This window comes from Mytilus galloprovincialis, chromosome 8 (genome assembly GCF_965363235.1).
Source record: "Mytilus galloprovincialis chromosome 8, xbMytGall1.hap1.1, whole genome shotgun sequence".
Taxonomy (NCBI): Eukaryota; Metazoa; Mollusca; class Bivalvia; order Mytilida; family Mytilidae; genus Mytilus; species Mytilus galloprovincialis.
Genome location: NC_134845.1, coordinates 59,469,875 through 59,497,585, shown reverse-complemented (window position 1 = coordinate 59,497,585; position 27,711 = coordinate 59,469,875). Strand labels below are relative to the sequence as shown.

At 32.5% G+C, this 27,711-nt stretch overlaps 2 protein-coding genes across 5 annotated transcripts in view; one reads left to right on the top strand and one right to left on the bottom strand.

Moving 5' to 3' along the window:
- On the top strand, window positions 1-24,575 carry LOC143042298 (sodium-dependent proline transporter-like). The gene is made up of 15 exons (XM_076214566.1): window positions 1-133; window positions 8,270-8,387; window positions 8,987-9,118; window positions 10,764-10,985; window positions 13,157-13,301; window positions 14,005-14,143; window positions 14,438-14,572; window positions 15,323-15,426; window positions 15,957-16,081; window positions 18,233-18,345; window positions 18,952-19,083; window positions 20,160-20,259; window positions 21,527-21,627; window positions 22,297-22,449; window positions 23,886-24,575. Exons 1-15 carry the CDS (start codon window positions 125-127, stop codon window positions 24,165-24,167), a joined length of 2,010 nt encoding a protein of 669 aa, XP_076070681.1. The 5' UTR covers window positions 1-124; the 3' UTR covers window positions 24,168-24,575.
- A 1,494-nt stretch (window positions 24,576-26,069) lies between these two features.
- LOC143042300 (CD109 antigen-like) overlaps window positions 26,070-27,711 on the bottom strand; it is a 52,598-nt gene continuing 50,956 nt past the window's right edge. For all 4 annotated transcript variants that reach the window (XM_076214574.1, XM_076214571.1, XM_076214573.1 and 1 more), the window contains one exon: window positions 26,070-26,824. In XM_076214574.1, the coding sequence (XP_076070689.1) occupies window positions 26,730-26,824 (95 nt within the window). In that variant the 3' untranslated portion in view covers window positions 26,070-26,729. The remainder of the gene's footprint in view (window positions 26,825-27,711) is intronic.

The window sequence follows — 27,711 nt, the reverse complement described above, 5'->3', positions numbered from 1 at the left end:
CAAGGACGTAGGATAGATAAAACTTTTCCATGACGCTGTGTTATTGGGGGCAACTTATCATTAAACAAAAATCTATGTGTCCCGAAAGATAAAGTTCGGAATCTTTTCTTTTCACTCTGGAACCATGGGAAAGGTAAGACATCCGGGAATTTCTTGTTTTTCCTAACCTCTAAATAATAATTTTCAAATATTATCGTCGTTGATAATAAGTAAAGAAAATATAATAGATTTTATAAACGATTTGGTATTTTCCTTTTTTACTATAAGACAGTACCAATATGTATAAAAAAATTTTTTTATAAATTTTAATTTAATTCAATTGATTTTCAATAGTATTAGATAACGAGAGAAACTTATATTCTATGTTTTGTTACATTTGTATCGAATGAATGAAAAGAAATTATACGATAGTATTATTGCCATTCATGAATCCAACCGATGATTTGTTAACTTTACACAGGACTTGTAAAAGGAATCGATAAGACGACTATTCTAAGCGTTAAAATCACTGATAACACATATATGATAATGATAATTTTACAATTGTCTTTTAATGTTGATGAAACAAATATAAAGCTACACAATGTAGTTCTTATTTTCTTTACAAAATTTTTCGAAGATTTCCAAACATACATTAGAATAAAATGGAAATTCTATGCCAGCTAGTACTGGATACCATTTTGTAGCAACCGAAATATTTTGATTTTCAGAATATCAAATTTATCTCATATTTTGTTTGTTTATTTATCTATATTTATTTGTTAAATATTTGTTTGGGTTGTTTGCCGTTTACTTTGATTATTAGGTATAAAAATTCATTATTAACTTTAATGTTCACACTGATTCGATTACTGTATCAGATCCATCCCCTTTTTTCTTATTTTTTTTTCTTTTTAAACGAGTAAAGTATTTTTTTACGATAATTTTGTCAAATGCATTTGAAGCTTTATTTAAATCTATAAAAGTTCTTTTTAATTTGTGGAGAGGAAACTAAAAACAGGGACACACATACCCCACCGAAATATTAGGTTATCACAGGTTCTCAGCGAAACAGCAGATACGGTGGCATCGTTCGAGTTGCTGAGGCAAGTATAAATATGGAGCAGCACCCTCGATTTAGGTGGGGTTTGTGTTGCTCTTTCTTGAGACTTAATTAGTTTTTTTTTTTTATATAAATATGCATGACAATAGATAAACATGCTACTTGAGTTTCCGGTATTTTGTTATGTTGACAGTCACTGTTGTTCATCCTTTAGTTCAAACTTATTTATTTATAGTGAATTGGGAAACAAGTTTTTGCAACTTATATTAATCCCTTTCCACTTTGCGGATGCGAGAGCTGTCTTGTAGCGGCATTAGCCTACTTTTTTTTCGAAATCTACAATGTACAAGGGTGTCTTTTACGTGCAGGAGATATGAATCTCTTAACACGGTCAGTCATTTATCGTCCCCTTGTGACGGACTATCATCGTTTCTTTTGTCGTTTTTCGTTGTGACCATCCCAGATAGCAAACATGTGTTGGGCCAATATTGGCATTCTGTTGGCAACATTGTTGGGCCAATGTTGGAAAACTGGGTCAACGTCATTTTGCTCATCGGCCCTCAGTTGGCCCAACATCAGTATGCCAACAAGGTTAACTATTTGCCAACAATCTGCCAACAATGTCAACTATTTGCCAACAGTCTACCAACGTCGTCTAGTTTTAAAATTATGTTGGACCAATGTTGGTCGAACAGCAGTATGCCAACGATGGCTTCAGCCTGTCAAACATGTCTATCATGCATTTCATGTTACGTATTAAGAAATATTTATCTCTAATATATAATGTATATTAAATTGGCAGGTCAATTTCGGCTGTCATGTGGACAGTATGATATTACACTAGTGTCAAATGAGCAGCTGAATTCAGTTGATTAGTTTAACAACTTGCAGAAATTATATTCAAATTTTATTTGTTTTTTTTGGGCTGGTTTTAAGTATTTTTTGTTTGTGCATAAAATTATTCAATCATTAAGATAAATACATTTAAATGTCTACACAGATTTGAAAATATTAGATAAAGAGAATGAAGAGCACATTTTTTGGTTCGCACTTGGAAATAATATCTAAAAAAAAATCAAAAAAATCTGTGGTATAATACGGGGAGATAAGAACTTAATACGTTGGCACAATGTTGGCTCATATTTCAATATTGTCATGAAATATCAATGATAATTTTATGTTGTTTTTTTTTTATATAAATATACTGTTTTAAAAACTTTTGAATTATTCAAAATACTAAGATTTTTTTAGCTCTTGGCACAGACGGTTTAAAATAGTCCTATTTGGAAAGACTTTATTATTTGATTTTTTACTAAGTCCTCAATGCCCTTCAAACACAATCTATATTCTCTACAATAACATAGAATCATTCAAATAAAATTGGTTCAATAGTTTCAGTCAGAAGATCTTACACTGAACCAATGGATAACGTAAGTCAAATATCGTTGGGCAAGCTACTTTAAAAATAACAGTTGGTAAGAAAATGTTGGGCCAACATTGGGCCAATAACACCAAAATGACAGTTGGTGGAAAGTCGTTGGGCCAACAAGGGGCCAATAGTGTCAAAATAACTGTTGGCTGAGTTTTGTTGGGCCAACAAGGGGACAATAGTGTCAAAATAACTGTTGGTTGAGTTTTGTTGGGCCAACGTCGGTTTCTTGTTGTGCTGCCAACGCCAACTATTTACCAACTGTGCCAACCAATCACCAATGTTGGCCCAACAAAGTATTGCTATCTGGGATGGCATTGTCGGTGAATGATTTTTGAATGATGTTCATCATTAGATTAAAATCAAGTACAAATGTACATTGTACAAGGACCCCTCTTTTTCAAAATGACATTTGACTTGGTACTGTATGAAGATATTAAATCTAATTTTTATGAAGACATCACCGACTATTTTGATTCAAATTGGATGAATAAACAGCAAAAAATGCCTTTCACGTTCTTAAATCTTAAAAAAATATAATAAAAATTAATTATTCCAAAGAATTTTACACAAATTAAGAAAATATTTTTGTAATTAAAAGAAGATATTCCAAATCGTATTACAAAAAAAAAAATACATATATTTATCTTTTGAAACAAAAGAGTTTAATTTTTCTATTTACTATAGATAGAAATGTCCTAGAAACCGAGATTGTAGATAAATGTCTATAACTTCGACCCCGTATATTTCTAAATTTAGCACATGAAGGTATATTTTTTTATTACATTTTTGAATAGACCATTTGTATGCAAATTGATAGCTTCCTTGTGAGCAGCAACCCTCTATCAAGAAAATCGTGATAGGAAATACAAGCCCAGGAATATCGTATCAATTGGGAGATACATTGTACATACATGTACTCCGTATACAGACAAATTGAATGCTTGACTTTTGCTACATAGAATTGGAAAGTTCATAATTTGGAAGCTGAACTCATCTCTTTTGTCGTAAAGTTTTGTATTCAACAGATCCTCCTTGTCAATTTCTAAATTTAAGTAAAAATATCAGGCAGACTAATTAACCATTAAGGAAAGTAAGAAGAGTTTCAAAAAGTACCGAAGTATTTAAATGAATAAATTCAAACCCAAAAAGAAAAATGGGTACCACAACACTCTAAAAACAGCACAATTAATCAAAAAGATAAAGCTACATATTTTTATTAAGTAGCAGCTAAAACCGAAAACATAAATGTTGAAATAAAATTAAGTCGCATTTAATCAATCACTTATTATACTTCAAAAGACTTGTGTTGTCAACAATCCTGTCGATGCGAACTTATCGTAAATGTTTTGACAAACACACTATCTTATGTCAATAGGTCATTTATTTGGAAATACAGTTTAATTTTAACAGATTTTTCGGTCGTGGTCATGAGTGGCTCTCAGAGATAGTTCATATGAAGACTTTATCTGGATGTACCTGAAAGTTTAAATGAGGTTAAATTAGCACACATTTTTTCGATCTTATTGTGCCCCTGTCCGACATGTTTTGGGTCTAATTTAGTAACTAATAATGTTATGTCTTGACTATGACTTGCTCGTAGAGATAGTTTATATGCAGACTTTATTTGGAAAATTTTGAAGTCAACCTATATACCTAAAAGTTTAAATCAGGTTAAATAAGCACACATTTATCGATTTTATTTGCCCCTGTCCGACATGTTTTGGGGGTATGATTTATTAACTAATAATGACATGTCTTGACTGCAGCTATGACCTCTTTTAAGATTTTAAATCCCCGTTAGGATTTTTTTTATCAAGCCATGATAACCTTTCTACTGATACCAATTCGATAACATCGAATCCGTAGTAAAACTTTTAAAAGTATCACCCATTCAACTGTCATGATTTATTAGCTTAAATTTAATACAAAACATTGTTCTAGTAAAGCAAAAATGAGAAGTTCGTATTACGTAATTCAGTGTATGAAAAGTGTACTTATCTATCTTTATAGGTTCACACGAACTCTCTATTTACTTTCACCTACTTTGCAAAATTGATTTAAAAAAATAAAAACGTACTAGAAGAAATGATTATGTCACGACATGTACATGTAACAATGTTTAACTGTTCAAAAGTCACATTACACTGCATATAAAAACTGCATTGAAAGTTCATCATAAAAAATAAGAAATCGATGATTGTACATTTTGGCATTCGTTCCTTTCAAAGGTTTAAACAGTTTATTTGTTTCTATTGAGATATCTCATATCGAACTTAATTTCACGAAATACCTGAGACAATGTACAAGTATGGGATATAAACAACAGATAATAATGAACTCAAAATAAAGAAAAAAATCTAAATGGAAAATAATAAAGAATAGCACAAAATTGGCAAAAAATATAAAGAATACATGATACATGAAAATGGGGCGCTGAAATATAGAGCAAAGAGAAAAATGGACATATATATATATATATATATATATATATATATACAACTCGTCTAAACATCAACCCAACAATGTTAGATCTGCAAATTTGCTTTCGCAAATTTTTGGTTCTTTCCTCGCCGGGATTCGAACCCATGCTACTGTGATATCGTGACACCAAATCGCCTGCACTGCAGCCGTCCCGCTAGACCACACGACCACCTGGGCTCTCAAAAAAAGAGCTTTCGCTGGCCGTGTGTTACCTTTCCTCGTCAGTTTTAATCTAGCGGCGTACTACAGTACATGATATATAAGGCGTGAAGATGTTATTGTTACAGATCAGCTAAATTATCTATAGTAAAGGATCCTACAAATTAATGTAATATACAGTCACAGAAAATAATTATATTTATAAGTACGTCTGAGTCAGTGACAACTCTACAACAGATGTATCCATCGGATCGCCATCAATGATGGTGATACATGGCTGTGTACATAATGTATATACAACTCGTCTAAACATCAACCCAACAATGTTAGATCTGTAAATTTGCTTTCGCAAATTTTTGGTTCTTCCCTCGCCGGGATTCGAACCCATGCTACTGTGATATCGTGACACCAAATCGCCTGCACTGCAGCCGTCCCGCTAGACCACACGACCACCTGGGCTCTCAAAAAAAGAGCTTTCGCTGGCCGTGTGTTACCTTTCCTCGTCAGTTTTAATCTAGCGGCGTACTACAGTACATGATATATAAGGCGTGAAGATGTTATTGTTACAGATCAGCTAAATTATCTATAGTGAAGGATCCTACAAATTAATGTAATATACAGTCACAGAAATAATTATATTTATAAGTACGTCTGAGTCAGTGACAACTCTACAACATATTTTCTGTGACTGCAGTGCAGGCGATTTGGTGTCACGATATCACAGTAGCATGGGTTCGAATCCCGGCGAGGGAAGAACCAAAAATTTGCGAAAGCAAATTTACAGATCTAACATTGTTGGGTTGATGTTTAGACGAGTTGTATATACATTATGTACACAGCCATGTATCACCATCATTGATGGCGATCCGATGGATACATCTGTTGTAGAGTTGTCACTGACTCAGACGTACTTATAAATATAATTATTTTCTGTGACTGTATATTACATTAATTTGTAGGATCCTTTACTATAGATAATTTAGCTGATCTGTAACAATAACATCTTCATGCCTTTTATATCATGTACTGTAGTACGCCGCTAGATTAAAACTGACGAGGAAAGGTAACACACGGCCAGCGAAAGCTCTTTTAATGAGAGCCCAGGTGGTCGTGTGGTCTAGCGGGACGGCTGCAGTGCAGGCGATTTGGTGTCACGATATCACAGTAGCGTGGGTTCGAATCCCGGCGAGGGAAGAACCAAAAATTTGCGAAAGCAAATTTGCAGATCTAACATTGTTGGGTTGATGTTTAGACGAGTTGTATATATATATATATATATATATATATATATATAAAGAATTGAGCTATAAGTGAACAAAAATGGATGAAATACGATAAAAGTAAAGAAATTGGACAATTTGTTAAACAATGCGCAATACAATGTTCAATCATAAAGAAAAGAGAAAAAAGGACAAAATATTAAGTAAAAAAAAAAGAGAATGATAATATGACAAACAATCGATATTTTCAGCACATACAAGCTTAAACTACACGTACTAAAAACCCTACATATCATTTTAAATTAAAAAAAAATGACACCTAACATCCACGTATTCCAACATCAATCCGAATTCCGATAGCAAACAATCTTATTCGGAAAACTCCGTATACATGCTATAAGTACTTTATTGTAATTATATAACAAAATATTGATCACATGATGCTAGTATTACTAGACTTTCAATTGCTTTACATCAATCCGACATTAATTTAATGTTTCGGCGGTTTTTATATCTAAGTTTGAACATAGAAAAAATATATTTTTCTATGGAAGGTATCGTGATGATATTATATTAATATATCAAGGCGATTCGAATGAAAAAAAAAAAAAGAATTTGCTAGATTTTGCAAATAATCATCATCCGTTCCTGAAATTCACAGTTAGAATTCTCATCTAAAGAAATAATATTTCTTGATGTTAATATTTTCAAAGGATCTAAATTTTCTAATGAAAATATTTTGGATGTGAAAAAAATAACAGCTTATAAAAAGCATAAAAATATTACAGATCTATTGACAGCGACAAAATTAAAATAAATTGATATGGGTAAATCCCTGATGATGGCGGGCCTACAATGCTTAAACCCTTTCATAAATGTTATACATTTATCATTAGCATATAATACAAAAACCGCCGAAACATTAAATTAATGACAGATTGATGTAAAGCAATTGAAAGTCTAGAAACACTAGCATCATGATATCAATATTTTGTTATATAATTACAATAAAATACTTATAGTATGTATACGGAGTCTTCCGAATAAGATTGTTTGCTCTCGGAATTCGGATTGATGTTGGAACACGTGGATGTTAGGTGTTACTTTTATACAAAGCAATCATAACTTGATAACAAGTAAAGTTTATTGACAGTTCAGAAAATCTTAACATATTGAAAAACGAATTATTCTGTTGTTTGAAAGGTCTTGATTAAAAAAATAACTGTCTTGCAATGATCTTAACTTAATATATAATTCGTGCTATATTTGGCCTTGTTCACTTTTGATTCGAGCGTCACTGGTGAGTCATAAGTAGACAAATCGCGCGTCTTTCGTTTACAATGTTATGCCTGGTATCTATTTATTTATAATTTAGGAAGTAGAAAGACAAGCATGGAGTAACAAGGTAGAGTCTTCCCGTGTTAAGAGAGAGAGAGCCATATCTCATGCACGTTAAAGACACGAAAAAGAGTAGGCTAATGCCGCTACAAGGCAGCAATCGCACCCACAAAGTGGAAAGGAATTAATATAAGTTGCAAAACTTGTTTACCAATCCACTATGAATAAATGTTTAAACTAGTTCTTCCTGTCCTGTGTTGGATATGCTGTGGGTTTGGGAAATGTGTGGAGGTTTCCGTATAACGTTTTAGTCTATTTTTAGGACGAAAGTCTTAATAAGTCTGTTTTAAGGAAGTAGACAGGCATGGAGTAGAAATATATAATTAATCCGGTCTTGTGTAGGAAATGTTGTGGGTTTTGCAAATGTATTGAGGTTTCCATATAAGGTTTTAAGTCTACTTTTAGGAAGAATGTTCCATGTATATTTCAGAAAGTAAAAACACAGGCATGGAGTAACAAGGTCGAGTTCTTCCTGTCATGCTGTGGGTTTGGGAAATGTGTGGAGGTTTCATTATAACGTCTTTTGTTTTTTTTTAGGAAGTAGAAAGACAGGCATGGAGTAACAAGGTAGAGTTCTTTCTGTCCTGTGTGGGATATGCTGTGGGCTTGGGAAATGTGTGGAGATTTCCTTATAAATGTTACAGGAATGGAGGAGGTAAGTTTTACGTTTTTCAAGTACAAACAAGTACTTATGATTATGTATTATACATGTATATACTACATAATTTTTATACAACGATAGATTTTCGAGTTATAACTCGAATTTTATCGTAAAATATCATGATATTGAAATAGAAAAAAAAAACCTGTTAAACTTAATACAAACATTTTTAATGCAATTCTAGTGCACATGATTTAGAAAATCTGATATTTTTCAAGTATCAGTGAGTATCAATGGGCTTAAAATAACAATTAATAATCTATTTCAAGTTGCAAATTTTGGTTTTTGACATTAATTTTTTTTTTAATTTAGTACATTGTAATTAATTGCAATTTTTACAATATTTTTTGTAAGTTTTAAATCTGTCAGACCTCGCGATTAATCATAGTCGAATGACTGCAACATACATGTATAACCATTCGACTCATCTGAGAGTACGAGAAACATCATACTAAACGTTTTCCAATTTCCATTTTTTTCCCGATTTATCTGAGTTTCGATAAACGGTGTTCGACTTAACAGGTGTTTATCACAAAATGAACTAATGTCATTTCCATGCATATTGATGTTTTTTTTTCTTTTGCTTCTTTTAGGTGCATTTCTGATTCCATATATTCTTATGTTGGTATTAGTTGGTTTACCATGCTTCTTCCTCGAACTTGCGTTTGGACAGTTTGCATCATTAGGACCATTTACGATATGGAGAGCTAGCCCCCTATTCAAAGGTACACAACATTGTATACATGTATAAACAGTTAACAGGAATTCATAAAATATAGATAAACGGTTAACGGGAATTAACAAAATAGACATAAACGGTAAAAAGGAATTACACAAATATATACATAAACAGAAAATATGAATTACACAAATAACGAATTAATGACAAGAACTACACAAATATGCATACACGGTCAACAAGAATTATTAAAATATACATGTGAATGGTTAACAGGAAATACCAAAATATACATAAAGGGTTAACAGAAATTACCATAAAATACATTAACGGTTAACAGTAATACCAAAATATACATAATACATAATATTACATATTTGTTTTTCGTTATTTTTTTTTATACAAATAAGGTCGTTAGTTTTCTCGGTTTGAATTGTTTTACATTGTCATATCGGGGCCTTTTATAGCTGACTATGCGGTATGAGCTTTGCTCATTGTTGAAGGCCGTACGGTGACCTATAGTTGATAATGTCTGTGTCATTTTGGTCTCTTGTGGACAGTTGTCTCATTGGCAATCATACCACATCTTCATTTTTATATAAACAGTTAACAGAAATGATTAAATTAAACATAAACGATAAACAGGATATACCAACAAGAATTACACAAATGTACATACACGGTTAGCAAGAATAACTAAAATATACAAAAAATGTTAACAATAATTACCAAAATATACATATACGGTTAACAGGAATAACTAAAATATACAAAAAATGTTAACAACAATTACCAAAATATACATAAACGGTTAACAGAAATAACCAATATATACATAAAAAGTTAAGAATTATAGTTACCAAAATATTATACATAATCGTTAACAGGAATTACCAAAATGTACATAAACAGTTAACAGAAATTACCTTATCATACATAAGCGGTTAACAAGAATTGCCAAAAATAATGGACAGTACACTCGTATTAAAACAAAAACCAACAAAAAAGACGCAAAACTAAACAACGTTATACCACATGGTCCACGTAGCTTGACTCGGCACAAGCCGAACATGCGATTGGATAAAACTAGTTGCATGAGCACGCAATAAGACCAGTTTTACGTGTATGTGCGCTTTACTCTATATGATTAAACCAGGTTTATGTGCGCACAATACGATAGGGAAAATCACAAACAGAAATTCGTCTATATTCACAAAACTTCAAATTATGCATAATGGATTTCACATTAATTCTATGATACATAAAGGTTTCATCTTTAAAATCATGATACTGTAAGATTTCCACATCATTTTGTCAAAACGTAAATGATACCATATTATTGGTAACTGTATGACATGTACAAACTGTATGACATGTACACATAAAGGTTTCTCATATATTTTAAAGATACATACAGGTTTCCATATTATTGTTGTGACACACAAAGGTGTCACAATTATTTTTATGATACATACAAGTTTCCATATTATTGTTGTGACACACAAAGGTGTCCCAATTATTATTATGATACACACAGGTTTCCGTATTATTGTTGTGACACACAAAAGTGTCTCAATAATTTTTATGATACTTACAGGTTTCCATATTATTGTTGTGACACACGAAGGTGTCTCTGTCAATTATTTTTAAGATACATACATGTTTCCATATTATTTTTTTATATTTTATAGGAGTTGGTTTTGCCTCAATTGCGTTATCTGTACTTGTGAGCATCTATTACAATGTGATAATAGCCTACTCCTTATTCTACATGCTTGTGACGTTTGTCAGTTTTGATGGCGATGTTCCTTGGGCTACTTGCAATAATCCATGGAACACGCAATTCTGCATCACAGAATCGATCAGAATAACAGAAGATATGAATGAAACACAGAAACTTAACATAACCTTAGGTAAAGTTATTGTGTTATTGATGAAAATTGTATCTACGAACACGTTTTCTTTTAATTGTACTTTTTACTCTAGAGTCGACCGATCATAAATATAAAATTTTCAAGAATAATTGTGTTTGTGTTAAAATAAATACATAAATTTTGTAGTGAGTGTGCTTCTGATCGCTCAAAACACGTAAGGTTTAATCAGCTGGACATACATCACAGGTTATCTTCATTTTGTTTTAAGGTAGGTTCTTGGTATACCGCCATCTTGGATTGCACTATCGGAGTACACACTCAGTCTAGTTTTTTGCCCAAATCTGCAAATGTGTACACTGATTTGCAATTTTATTGGTTTGACTGTTAATATATATAAAGAAAACTTGCTGATTTATTGCATTATTCAAAAATATTTAAATAAATACTAAATATTTATGTCTTAGAATCAATTTTCCCCAATTAAGCCATTTAAGGGGAGATAACTCTTTAAGTAAAATAAATATATTCGACTGATAAGGATTTTTTAAAAATTTTCTTTGTAGCAAGAAAACAAGTTCGGTGACGCCATTTTTAATTTTTATTTTCGTAAAAAATATTATAAAACCTGCTCACAATTTATGTCAAAATTCTATCTCATAGATTTCTTATTATGCACAAAAATGTGTTTTTTCATTATCATTCTAAGCAAATTTAGGCAATTTCCAACTACTCCTAGCTTAAAAAATAGCACGATGACCCATCCTTTTTATTATATTTTTGAAAAGAGCATAGTGAAATCTTCCTTTTGGCAAAGTATTAGAAAATATTATCTCGGGGAAACATATACCGATGATTTACCCTACAACACAACTTAACCCTGTGACTGTGTACTTTAGGGTTTTTACAATATTTTTTGGGCTGAAGTAAGTTTAGTTAACCCAGATAATCATATTTAAATTTAAAAACGCTCATTTATATAACCTTAATTTTTACGGATTTTCCAAATTGTTTAGTATTCATTCATCTACCAACAAAGGAGTAGGTCCAGTAAGACACCTTGTTGCAAAATTTACAAAGTTGTTAAAATGTTAACTTTTAGTTATTTAATGGAAAGACGAATGCTTCTGCTACATACATGTGTGATGTTTTGTCAATATAATGCACACATATCGGGTACTTAGTCTAGCATCATTAAGTTATGCTAAATTACTGAAATCGTCACCATTTTAGCATTTTAATTAAATTTTAGACGGTTTCCGTTTTAAAAGAAAGTGGCCGCATTTGTGTTCATTCATAATATTGACACGTAAGTTGTATTTGATGATAATACATGACATATATAAATTTTGAGGATGAACACGGATGCTGCCACTTTCATATTTGACAAAACAACATCTGGAAAGTGACATTTTTTGGCATATTTGATAAATTTTTCATAATTCAGCTTGAATCGGAGCGTTTTTAATGAGTAAATTCATTACAATATTTAACATAAACTAATCGAATCAACTGAAATAGACACTTAAGTGTTTAAAAAGTGTCCAAAATAATTCGCCAGATGAACCTGAAATTTGAGGCCAGAATCGGCCCTTACCGGACCTACTCCTTTGATAGAAAGCAATTATTCAACAATATAGATTACTGTCAATGTTTGTAAAAATAAAAGTAGTGCTTTTCGTATACAGATACACTAACCTTGGTTGTAGACGTCCTTCAATGCAAATTCTTAGGTATATGCTACATAATATGTATACATTTGATATAATTCCATAGTGTTTTTAAAGATTATTGTTTGACTGGTTGTCAACACTACTCTACTATTTATTGGCGATCAGCTTTTATAAATTGCGGTAGTCGGAGCGCAATTTCAGGCTTCGGTAATTAAATTGACATTCCAAGTCAACAAAGGTTGGAGTTGCATGCACCTGCAAAGTGCGGGATTCGATCTCACAACCTCAATGTTAATAACAGGCTAGTGGTATACAATCTTATAGATTTTGATTCTGTGAATAAAAAGTACAAAGAAAAGTAGTTCTAACTCTCTTCAATAGGAATGCAAATATCATCAGCGATTCCGGACATGGTTTCCAACACTTGGTTAGTCAGCGGTACTTAAATTCGCATCAGGATGACGACAGTCGAAATTACACTTACAAATCGTATATACATATCTCATCGACCTTCAAAGAACGCTTTTTATATTTTTGTAGGTCGTATGAATACCACATGTGTGGATAACATTTTAAACATGGGTGGAATGAATTTCACTGACCTGTCCTACAACTTTACACAGACAAATCTATCCACATGTAGCTATGTCGGACGATACAAACTTCCTAGTGACGAGTATTTCAGGTAAATGCCAACAACAGAGGCCTATTATTCTTAAGTGAATTTTATTTATTTCTAATAGACTATATACATGGATGTTTAAATCAGTAAGAATAAAATCAATCAAATGAATATTCGACGACAGAGAACTTTACAAACTCCCAAACAACGGATATTTCGAGTACCGAGCCAGACAGAGACTCTGCTGCACTTGTACCGATTTGATTTGGGAAACGTTTCACGTTTCCTATTATATCAATCAATATATTTAGAAAAACATGAAGATGGTCTAAGATAAAACATGAAAGCGTAAATCAAAGTCCAAGAAGGACCAACATCACTTTGGTGCCGATAACAGACAAATAGATGTCCATAAATCGTAACACAGCAGTCCGAAGATCATAAAAACAAAGTGTGACTTCACCTCGTTATACACGTTTTATTTAAATGACCAAGCAAACATTTGTGTATCGAATCGTTAGTTTTATGGTAATAATTTCGTGTTCAAGCACATTTTGCTAAATATTGATCATAAATGTACGAAAACGGAGCATGTAATCTCTGTATTTCTCGACCGTGCAATACTCTTTTTCTTCGCTTTGTTGTAAGTGTTTTTTTTAAATGACGCTTTTATTTCAGCATTTCTTGCAGAACGTTTTATACTTGACGTTGTCAGGACAGCAATGGCGATTGGATCTTCCAGTCTAATTTAATATTTGTCTTTCAGTCGGTATGTTTTGAGACTACATGAAGCTACGGATTTTGGTGACGTAGGGGGCATCAGTCTGAAGTTGGCATTGACCTTGCTTCTAGCATGGATTTTTGTCTTCTTTGCTTTAAAGAATGGAGTGAAATCGTCCGGAAAGGTAACGTATGACCATATATCAACCTCCCCTAAACGGTGACGGGTGAACACTATTTTAATCATCATTAATAGAAAAATTAGAATTATTTTGATAATTGTTGCTACGTCATTCCCAGTGACATGATAAAATTGGCAGACGAACGCCGATATATACCGTTAAAATCACTTGACCAAAAATGAGTTAGAATAAACTAGGAGCAAATGATGCAACAACAATTCTTAAAATAATTCTCTATATTCTCTATAAAGTTATTGTTTATGCTATGCTTTATCTTTTACTATTTACTTATTTTAGATCATCTATTTTACGGCTCTTTTCCCTTACGTTGTGTTGGTAATTTTGCTAATAAGAGGACTTACATTGGAGGGATACATGGAAGGGATAAAATTCTACGTCATACCAAAATGGGAGAAACTGGCAACACCTCAGGTATTATTTTTATACATGCAGTTTAACCGTCCAAATCTCATAATTATTAAAGTTCAAAACTTACAACGTATAAACAATATGAGAAATACTTCGGAAAAACATAATCTTGTATTTCTGTATCGCGTTTGTTGGAAGACAAACACTGTAATGACACAAGAGAAAATGTACCAGAAAGGGGTCTTCTTACATTTGGTTAACGTACACATATAAATGTAGGTATCAGCAGAAATAATGCTGTTTTAGCTGTATTTGAAAAAATGTTTAGGAATGTTTGGTCCAGAATGCTTTTCAACTTCGTACATTTTTGGCCTTTTTTACATTTTGTTATTCGAAGGTCACTGGTCAGTCTTTTGTAGACAAAACGTCCTTCTGGCGTAAATATTTACTTTCAACCCTGGTACATTGTATCTATGATGAGTTTATTTAGCCTGTGTTGAAATATTTTTCAATAAACATTTTTAACAAAGCAAGGGCACGCAATATGTATGTGCATCTGCTAGTATATTCTGTTTTCTATATATAAATTAAATATTATGTTATTATCTGACTTTGAATGGAGGCTTGGTTGATCAGTAAATACATTTCACTGAACAAGATTAGATAATTGATTATGAGCCAGTTGGAGCTCGCCTGCAGTTGAGGGATATTTTCGCATTTCTCACTACACTTACGACCAATTGATTTGTTTGGTTTGTTGTCTCATTGACATGTCTACCGTTTCCCTTCTAAATGCTAATCATATTCAAACAGGTATGGGTAGATGCGGCATCACAGATCTTTTATTCGCTTGGACCAGCATTTGGAAGTTTACTTACCATGGCAAGTTATAACCAATTTAAGAACAACTGTTACAGGTAAATGTTATAAATTATTACCTTAGCCGTATTTGGCACAACTTTTTGGAATTTTGGGTCCACAATGCTCTTCAACTTTGTACTTGTTTGGCTTTATAACTATTCTGATCTGAGCGTCACTGATGAGTTTTATGGAGACGAAACGCGCGTCTGACGTATTAAATTATAATCCTGGTACCTTTGATAAGTTATTTTTTTTAAAGGAGGCACTGTTTATTACCTCATATATTTGTGAATTTATAGAGCATGTAAAATACGCTTAAACAACATAATGCCAACGGACTATTGCTATTAAGGATAAGAGCAATACAACAACTTTCTACTAAGTTTAATAAACCTTTTTGTTCACTAGATTACGAACAGAAACGTCATTTTTACCCTTTCCCCCTGCTATTTAGCGATCATTCACCGTATTACAAATATGTATTTTCAGTCGATTATGAAAACCAATTTGTTTTGCCTTTTTACCTAGACATACTCCTCATGTCTTGATTTAAAGGACACTTACTACGTCTCTGAATTTATTTTAGAGACGCTATATTGGTTGCCATCATCAATTGTGCGACCAGTGTATTTGCTGGTTTTGTGATTTTTGCTGTGCTTGGATTCATGGCTCACGTGACTAACCAAGAAGTTGGCGATGTGGCAACTGGAGGTAAAAAAAATGTCTAGATTGTAATTAATTATTGTGGTCTTATTATATAATAGGTAAAATGAGCTGATTTGTTTTATTCTACTTCAAAAATGTATAATGGCATATACTCTACTATTGCATATTATACCAGTATCATTTCTTTACGTTTTTTAAAATCTATACACCTCGCCAAAAGTTAAGCAACACCTAAATATTTTATCTTATAATTTTTGTTTCCAAGTAAGTCGTACACTTATTTTTAATCGACAGGTAAGAATTCAGGAATAATGATTTTCCTAGGTACCTTAAAACAGGTTTTATAAAGCTACACACAAGTATTTTCCTTACAAGTTTCATGCCATGAAATGTAACTGTTAACCGCAGACTACATTGTGCCAATTTATGTGCCCGTAGACCAGTCAAAAGATCACTGCTGACTCGTAAGCATCCTCAAGCCCGACATAAGTGGTCACTTGGTCACCGCATAAGACTTTGAGACAGTAGCGTCAAGTCCTTTGGTCTGACGAGGGAATATTCCTCCAACATCATATTGATGAGTGCATGCGCGTATGGCGTCCTCAGAATACAGCATACAGGAAACGGAACATTCTTGGAACCACAGCGTTTGGTGGTATGTGTTTGACAATTTGTTCATGCATGCTTTTTATTCGACTGCAAAATTGACCTTTATGTTCTGGATAGGACATGACGGGTCACAATATTGCGATAACATCATCCGGGATATCGTTGTGCCACGTTTTGACTATCACAACCTTGTAACTAGACCAGTATTCATTGATGATTATGTTAGACCACTCAGAGCACGCATTGTTTCAGCTTATTTACGTTAGGAGGTAACTGACTCTATTCCTTGGACACCCTTATCACCGGATATGAATCCCATTGAGCATGTCTGGGATGATATTGGACAAAAAATCAGCAACAGGGTTCCAGCTATAGTAATAATTAACCGGAATTACGAGCACCATTGATTGAAGAATGGCAAATAAATCCTGTTACGAATCTTAGTTCAAAGCATTAGACGACGTGTGGATGAACTTTTCCGGAAGCGTTGAGGATACATTCGCTACTGATCGCTACTAACACAAATTGTCACTCTCGAGTTTTGAAAAGAATTTTGTGTATAGTGCAAAGCAAATTTTTCAAAAACTTCAGGATAAATCGAAATTTTATCCTGTATTTTATGCTGCCATTTTACAACTATTTGCCCAAAATGAAATACATGTAGCAAAAAAATCAATCGTAAAAACAGTCCAAACTTTCACTTTTCAATTAATATTCTATGTTATCTAACAAAAACACAAATTCAGTACATTGTATCGATATTTCGATTAATTATGAATTCAGTAAAAAACGATTCTGGAAAATTATCAGGTGTTGCTTAACTTTTGGCGAGGTGTATACATTGTAAAGAATAGAAGATTGAAAATAAGATATAAACATGAAATGGCACGTGAATCCAATTTTGTTCTCATTACAAAGCTTTTGTCGTTACATGTAATGCATAACAAAGACGAGGAACATAGTGTGAGTTTCAACGCCTTGCATGAAAAGGTTTGCGCTACGATGATCACGTTGTACAGAATTTTGCCTTCTGCGAGGGGCCCTTTATAGCTTGTTGTTCGGTGTGAGCCAAGGCTCCGTGGTGAAGGCTGTACATTAACCTATAATGGTTTACTTTTTTTTAAATTGTAATTTTGGATGGAGAGTTGTCTCATTGGCACTCACACCACATCTTCCTATATCTAGCCTGTTTTATGTTTGTATTTATTTTTTCCATTTTGATTGAAGAAGCATCCAATACATATGGTTCTAAAGGATTTGTATCTATGAAAATGAAAACGGAAAAACTATACATCAAATGTTAGTTTTTTTAATTTATTGTCCCGAAGTACTGTACTAAAATCGTGAATTCTGTTACTAGTCATATGATTCCGAAAAACACGATCAAATAAACGAAAAGAATTTAATTGAGTATTCTTCAATGCGACACCCCCCCCCCCTCCCCTTTTCCACCAAAAAAAAAAAAAAAAAAAAAAACCACCAAAAAAACCCCCACAAAACACATACATTTATACGTACAAAAAAGACAATAAATATGGGTTTCAAGTGTCTCGATGACGTACTTCTACTTCCGTTTAATATTCACAGGTCCTGGGCTTGTATTTATCGCCTATCCAGAGGGTATTGCCAGAATGCCTTATCCACCAATCTGGGCATTTTTGTTCTTTTTTATGTTGCTTTCACTAGGAATGTCGAGTCAGGTAAGCACAATTATAATAGATATTCATAATTTAATTTTTGATAATAATATACAAAGATGTAACAAGTGTACAATTATACATAAACAAAGTGGGTGCATGTAAAATGGAAAAAGAACACTTTAAAATGTAGCATGCAGTTTTGGTAATAAGGATAATGAACTATAGTTCCTACGAATCCGCGTCTTTGGACTGATATTCGTCTCATTGGCATTCAAATATAATTGCAAATGTAAAGATGTTTGAATATCCGTTCCCATTTATTAAATTTAGAAAACTAGCTTATAGAAACCTCCCATTGAATTCAGAAAAAAATGAGTCATTTCGGTTGAATAGAGGAAAACTTAGTTTGAGATATACACATGTGGAATACAGTAAACAAATGAGTTGGAGATTTTGTTTCCTTGGAACACAGGAAAGTTGAGGTTGAGATAAATTCCTGTGAAACCAGGAATTAAAAACATAGATGGAGAAAAATGCCAAGTTGAAAAAAGTAAAAATTGGTCTTTTCAAAAATATTTTTCGTGTTCCCAAAAAGATGTACTTGGTAAAGAAGTCAGACCGAAAAGTCATTGGTATTATATAAATGGTGTAAATATTCATTTCCAGTTTGCAATGGTGGAAGCCATCATAAGCGCTTTAGCTGATGAATTCCCCAGTACACTCAGAAGAAATAAAGCAAAACTTTGTGCTGCAGTTTGCCTTGTACTGTTCTTGTGTGGCCTGCCTTTAGTGACAAATGTAAGCATATGTATCGTTTCACATTCATAAACTTTTCGTTCGTAATTGTATATAGTGTGGATATGTATTTCGAGATATGTGTATATTGTAAGTACACATGTATTTAAATTTTGTTCTTAAATTCATTTAAATAAATATCTTTATCATGGCATCATTTTATTCTCTCACTTGGTTGTTACGAAGTTGTTGCGAAATGTATATATATTCCCAGATTCTTCTCAATTAGTTTTGATTTATACAAATAAACGCTGCATCTCTTAATAACATTAGAATGAAATTCAAAACAGTGTAGCTGTGGCCATTGATTGACACATTAAATTCATCCATTGACTTGGACAATTTACGTGAACGTCTGTAACGACCACTGTTCACGATAGACATTTAAACTGTGGGGTCACCAAGGTTTCTTAACGCCTTTAATTATAAAAAAATTCGAAAAATTAATCAGGAATAACCTTTATGTTTTGATTTATATAATTGATATAAATCAAAACATCGTGTTATTTCTGATTAATTTTTTCGAATTACTTTATTAAGGTGTTGAGAACCTTTGGTGACCCCATAGTTTAAGTGTCTTTAAAAAGTACACAGTGAGCAATGGTCGTTACATACAAACGTTCACCTAAATTGTCCCAGTCAATGGATGAATTTAATGTGTCAATCAATGGCCACAGCCACACTGTTATGAATTTCATTCTAATCAGTATACATGTAGCAAATGTATTGTTTTCTAGTCTGTAACAGGAATCTTTGTTTCAAATACCTCAATATTAGATATGTTAAGGTTTTTTCTGACAAGTAATGGAAAAAAACATTCCCTAGTTGTCTGAATCATTTGACATATGTTCAAGCCACATAACAATTATCGAAGACATTAAACATCAAACCACGATCTGTTGTAATCTATCAACATGTATATCAGTTACAGGTATATTTGAAGGCCTTTGTATAACATTTGATTAACACGCAGTTCAACACTTTCCCATATTTCCAAATAATCTGTGGCCAAGATAATTATTTCTATTTCTTCGTCTATAATATTGTGTATTTTTACAAATCGATTACATTCTTTACAGGGTGGTATTTGGGTTCTTACTTTAATGGACGACTACTCCGGCAGTTACTCGTTGTTGTTTGTGTGTATGATTGAATTAATTGCTATCGCGTGGGTATACGGTAAGTTCTTATAGTCTGTTGTGTGTATGATTGAATTAATTGCTATCGCGTGGGTATACGGTAAGTTCTTATAGTCTGTTGTGTGTATGATTGAATTAATTGCTATCGCGTGGGTATACGGTAAGTTCTTATAGTCTGTTGTGTGTATGATTGAATTAATTGCTATCGCGTGGGTATACGGTAAGTTCTTATAGTCTGTTGTGTGTATGATTGAATTAATTGCTATCGCGTGGGTATACGGTAAGTTCTTATAGTCTGTTGTGTGTATGATTGAATTAATTGCTATCGCGTGGGTATACGGTAAGTTCTTATAGTCTGTTGTGTGTATGATTGAATTAATTGCTATCGCGTGGGTATACGGTAAGTTCTTATAGTCTGTTTTACAGTTAAGCATTTGAGAATCGGACAAAATATGAATGGATACCGCGAGACATGGTTTTATAAATACCCATAACGCCAAAAAAACAATTAGACAACAATATTTATAAAAAATACAGAAACGGCAATTAAAAGTCACCAATACTGAGGCTCCCACAGGGTACCCCCCTCAGGTCGCAAGGTCGTTTTTAAATTCGTCGAGAGGTCGTTTTTTAGGGAACTGTACAGGTCGCAGGTCGTTTTTCCCAACACAGAAAACGGAAGTCAGTCGGAGGTCGTTTTTTTCCAAACTTTACAGGTCGCAGGTCGTTTTCAGAAGGCCCTCAGGTCGGAAGTCGCCTCTAAAAAGTCCAGAGGTCGCAGGTCGCTTTTGACCCTGCGGAAGCCTCAATACTTTACACAGGTGCATGGGGAATGATCCTTTTTCTATTTTGTCTGGTTTGAAGGGTACAGAGGAGCAACCTACCTGTACATAAGATATTGTTATTGTAATATCGTACTGCTAAGAACAAATTAAATAAATGTTGAAATATTTACAGAATGTTTACCAAAACAACAAAAAGAAGGAAAAGGATAGAGGGCGCATTTCCCTATGCGCCTGTTATACTTAAAAAAACTACAGATTTAGCAACATATACATGCACCTCTCTAAAATTAATTTTTAACACCATTGTTTTAAACATGACACATATTATGAAACAGTTTTAAAGAGATTAAAAGAAACATGTCTTTTTTTAAATTGAAAGAGGAATTTCATTTCTTATTCTCAAGTCTTAGGAATTTATTTATAGTTTTAAATATGTAATACAAACTGCAAATTGTCTTGCAAAGTCAAATTTACTCAATCGTTTGAATTAAATGCACATGGTCTGAACTTTCTTACTTTCAGGTCATACTAGATTCTTAGAAGATCTTTACATGATGCTTGGCTTTAAGGTGAACTATTACTGGGTTGCAATGTGGAAGTTTGTTGCTCCTGTTATAATTGTGGTAAGTTGGTGTTTTTGTTATGTATTTTTTTCGTGTCTATATGTGTGTTAAAACATAAATCATTTTTTTACGACGTTTAGGACAGTAATGCGATGTAACAGTCACTTAAATGTAATGTAATAATAATCAAAATGGCGGGTTTTTCAAATGGAGTAAAAAACTGCTTACCCTTTTTGATTAGTTCAATGTTTTAACAGGGCTTTCTATGTCCTATTTTCATTTTTATGTCTGTTATAGTTGGGAAAATATACCTTTTTTGTAGTTTTTTTTTTGTTTGTAAATTAGAAATAATAAGTTGCCATCTCCCTTATGCAAAATTGACCTCAGATATATTCTACAATTCCTCTTTTTGGTCTTCCAGCTCATCATACATTGAAGAATTTATACATTTATGGCTTTCGATTAATTAGATTTCAGCCCTCCAAATGGAGGTAAATAAAAAAAAAAACATAAAACACATACAGCTTATACAGCGTTATTTTAATTTGATATATACAAAAAACATGTTTTTCCCATGAATTCCATTTCTAGATGGGAAGGACTGAGACCGAATATAGTAAAGCCAAATGTAGCCAGTTATAATTTTTAACCAGTTCCTGTTTTTTCATTTATCATTGTCAAAATATTTTATTTCTCCAAATGTTATCATATCCTTCGTTTTTATTTCAGCTAATATTGATTGCATCTGGTATACAGTTTTCACCATCAGGATATGGAGACTTTGTATTTCCAACCTGGGTTCAAGGTGTTGGATGGGGACTTGTGTCAATACCAATTGTCTTGCTACTTGGAACCATGCTTATTCAGCTAATTAGATATGGTGTAAGTCTATACATTATGCATTTTGTTTGTAACATATGTAATAAACTCCTTATTTTGCCACCATTTTTACACTTTGAACATATAATTTATATACATAAGCTGCCAAAGCGAGAGGATATTACGGTGTTCAATCATCTTCTCTTTAAAAAAAATGAGCTTACAAATAAAGAGATAATCCAATGTTTTAGTAGCCAGCACAGCATGGGCAGGGATTTAACTTTTTTTTTACTCATCCGCACGTTGGAAAATTATCTTTTCTCTTTATTGTGAATGACTTACCAAACTGTTGAATACTTTTGATTTAACAAGCTGCTGATTGGAAAACAATAAAATTTCAACTTTCCAGGCAGTTCATTATTATTCAGCTTATGTTCTTAATAAAGAGAGATAAAACGTTGTAGACATATGTGAAATTACTGCAATATGACTGAAAATGAAAACATGAATAGTTATCAAAGGTACCAGGATTATAATTTAGTACGCCAGACGCGCGTTTCGTCTACATAAGACTCATCAGTGACGCTAATATCAAAATATTTATAAAGCCAAACAAGTACAAAGCTGAAGAGCATTGAGGATCCGAAATTCCAAAAAGTTGTGCCAAATACGGCTAAGGTAATCTATGCCTGGGATAAGAAAATCCTTAATTTTTCGAAAAATTCAAAGTTTTGTAAACAGGAAATTTATAAAAATGACCACATTATTGATATTCGTGTCAGCACCGAAATGTTGACTACTGGGCTGATGATACCCTCGGGGATGAAACATCCACCAGCAGTTGCATCGACCCAGTGGTGTAAATAGTTATCAAAAGTACCAGGATAATAATTTAGTACACCAGACGCGCGTTTCGTCTACATAAGACTCATCAGTGACGCTCATATCAAAATATTTATAAATCCAAACAAGTACGAAGTTGAAGAGCATTGAGGATCCAAAATTCCAAAAAGTTGTGCCAAACATGACATATAATGACTGACAAAAAAGAGAAAAAAATAGAAAAGTTTTCACGTGTCAATATCAACAAATAAATACTAGAGAACAAATTGAATCAGTAAATAGCATGAGTTTTAGCTTCAACAATTGTCGATATATGATATATGATTGATTGTTGGTTGCTCAACGTTTAGTTGAATAATATCACACTTGTTTAGGGCGAGAACAAATTAACAATAAAAAGAAAATAGGTAGATATCGTAAAAGATGCCGTTTGGGATGATGTTTAATTTACTAGATCTGCAATCATTGTAATAGACTTCTATAAAAAGTATTTTTAAATCTGGAACACAGCCCTCGGCCTCTTATATAAACAAGCAGGGCACCAGTTAAGATAATGGTTGACAGCAGTAGTGCAATATGTTATTAACACATATTTAGAACATGCAACATAAATGAAAAAATATTTTAAATAAGCATTGTTTCTTCACTCATTTTAGGGTTTTAGAAATGCCTCCAGACCACAGAAAGACTGGGGCCCTGCTCTACCAGAAAACAGAACAGGTCGATATGCAGATTACTTGGAAGTTGTTTATGAATCGAAAAAAGAAGATATACAGAAAAACGGAGTCATTGAAATGGACAAAAATGAACCAAATATTGTAGAACAAATGAAGAAAAGACGAGAAAGCGCTCAATATAATAAAGGATACGAAATGGATGAAAAACCAGTGGCCGAACAAAATGGACACACCGTGCAATCTGAAGATGATAAATTGTGATTGTGTTTAAATGTAAAGACGATATTTTAACCTAAAGCATACATTTCAACTGATATAAGATTTCATGATAAATCAATGTTTAGCGAACAAAACAAGATACACCATTAATGTTTCTGTAAAAGTCATAATTGTAATTGAGAATCTATTTTAGGTTCTTAAAACGTTCAAAACTACTCTTGAAAACAGACTACAAATTGCAAGATGGAACGATAGGTGTAATCAATGCAAGACGTCAGGACGTTTTGTTTGATCTTGGTCCCTTTAGGGTTCTAACCATGACAGAGCACGGGTACAATAATTTAATCATGATGTGTCTTCAACTTTTGTCTGTATTTTTCTATAGGGTTGCTCAGTCTTTTTAAATATGTGTTCTTATTCCTAGTATTACAATAAATCATTATTTCATGATGTTTTTGTCTTTTGCGGCGTCCCCTTCAGATTAACGGTTAAAGATAACCCTTTGAAGAGGGGTGCTACCAGGGTGTTCATTTCCCAAATCCTGTTTGTTTTTATTTTCCCCATTTCTCAAATGTTTTCCTTACTTTTCCCCAAGATCCCTCTTTGTTTACCCCTATATCACAAACCCCAACATTTCCACCAACTATATTCCACATTCCGAAAACGTTTCATCCCCCTTTGTTTTCCAAATGTTTCATGTACAATACACTGTTCTTCAGATGTAAATTGTACAGTGTTCTAAGTTGAACTGAGCACTTTCAAGTCCAATAACATGGGCCAAGCCAATGACTACAATATTAAAATCTATATTTCAGAATATTATTACACAAAAATATTGTCTTTTGAGTGAATATTTACTTTACTACAGATTTGATTAAGGAAAATGTGCAGTGTTTGATGATACGAGAATATTGTACAGATATTCTAAACACTAACTTGCAATATTTAAGAAAATATTAGTAGTCAATTCTTATTACAAACGCACTATACAAGTTATTTTATTTATTTGTTAATTTGTATCAAGTATTTTATGTTTATAAATTACGATGACTTTCAAGACTGTATTGAAGATCTGGTTACAAAGAACAAGAATGTATAACACAAACAATATATAGTTAATGGGTGCAATATTATATGTACTCTTTTGTTACAATTAAAGATCAAGATTTAAATAATTTCATATGTTTCTCCTTTTGCTTAAAAAATGTAAACACGAATATCATTGTTTGAGTCATCAGAAAAATTTAGTAATAACATCGATATTAGGTATTTGTAAATGACAGTGCAATACCATTACACAAAACATGATATTCAGAGATCAACATATGGTCTCCAACAATTGATAATTATCTACAGATGTGTCTATCCACAACTAACCGGCATATTTATCATACGCTATGTTTGGAAAACGGCAAATCTCAATGGTTTCAAAAAGCCATAGCAGTTTCTCTTGCAATTTTTATATGGTTCTTGTTTTTCATTTTTTGTGAGGTGTCGACTTATTTTTCTTTTCGTTGTTGTTTGCTACGGTCTTGTCTGTTGGTCATCGATTATTGATTTTGTATTCGTCTCCTGGTACAAATGTATCGTCTGTCACTTTTATACGAAAGGTTTACGCGGTAATCATTTAATTTACCAGATTCTGTATGTGTCAGACGTCAAGTAACAAAAAAGTACGACGAAAGCAAATGTCGTTATACAAAATTACCGAACTCAATGGTAAATTAAAATAGGGTAAGTCCGTAAAAACTGCAAATCAAATTCTATCAATCAATGAAAGAAGGGAAACTATTCCATATATCTGACTTAGGCTTACATAAAGATTATATATAATAGAGGATTGAACCAGTTGTAGAGTAGTTTACCATTATCTATTAAAGCTAGTATATGTAAAGGAACGGACTTGTCTATTCTTTTGATATTTAAAAAAGAAGCAATAACAAATTGTATCATACATAAGATTTATTACAAAAGGCACATAGAATTCAATATTTATAAAATGCAATAACATTATGTAAGTATCGTTTTATATAATTTTTTTTTACACACATCACATACAACAAAATATAACAATCAGCACCCATACGTACACACAGTTCTCAGTTTTCTCACTAATTTTAAATGTTTGATGACATTGTAATTTTGGATACAACTCGGAATAACCAGGAACACAATTTGAACATCTGTTGTATGGAAACGTATTGCGTGTCAGTCGAGCATACAAATCAGATTCTTTGTTGTGTAAAATAATGGGAAACTAATATCAGATAGAATTTTTAAATATTAACAAGCAATTTAGTTTGAATATATTGTTTTTTAAAGAATGGTCATGAAATTCAGTTGGTATCCCATAGCAATATAATATATTGTTATTTTCACTCCTGTGTAATCAAATTTAGCATGACCAGGAGACAGCTTGTTTGTTTTCAATAACCCATTTCGTTACCCTGTGTAGTTATAATGTATAAGATGTAATGTCATTTATAATTTGTATATTTTTTACACTAACATAGGAATAAAACAGCAAACGTATGTAAATCATCAAAGTGCTGCAAAATGTAACATAACATTAAACATCAATGTCCAACGCAGATATATATCTCCTTATTTCTCTTTGCAGAAGCACTCTGTGCCACACACATCACATAAAGTTGACTTTTCCAATAATTTTGATAAATAAAATGAAGTCTTTTGTTTGCCTGAAAAAGAACTTAGTACATTTACTCATTGCAAAAAACCCCAAATACTTGCATACACCCCCCAAAAAAGGGAAAAAAATAATAAAATGCTGCAATATGTTCATTAATTGGGAAATTTCCGTTTTGATTTTTCTCGGATATTGTATTTTTACCTTTTTGGGGGAAAGTTAGACATACATACTAAACAAAACAAGTGTTTGTGACTTTTTAAACTTCAGAAAACCAATTCGTCGGTATTGACATGGCAAACAGAATACTTTTTATTTGTCAATTTATAGTTCTTTAACAATATGCTTCTGACAGCGTCCTCTAATCACTCCCTAAGACAAAACTGGTCATCAAAGGCTTCATTTGTTCTATTGTGGTCCTTTCCAATTTTATACTCAATTTAGATATATATTTAGGTTTTGAAAACAATTTGACAAAGCTTATTCCATAACAAGTGTTTTGCGCATGCAAATCCTTGTTTTTGCAATAATGTCTATATATTAAAACATATTCGCTTATTTACATAAAAATACTGCTATATATTTTTACATTAATAAAAAAGAGATTTTAATCACGATTGTTTCCCTTTCATCGGTAGGATTATGGAGATGAAGTTGATTTTGAATTTAACAATTCATATTTAAACATTCAACACAAGTATATCTAAAGAATTATCAATATCAAAACATTTGGAATATTATATAAATTTAATAAACTAAACTAAAGTTTATTTGAAGAAGCATTAAGTGATTAGTGAGAGACAACTCGAGGTAACACACGCAAACTGTGTGCATTGCATTATCTCTAAAAAGAGCAAGATCGGGTGCTATATGAATGCATGACTACAATGCGAATTCACATTGTAAATATATTTTCATTATTTAAGGAATGACTTTAAT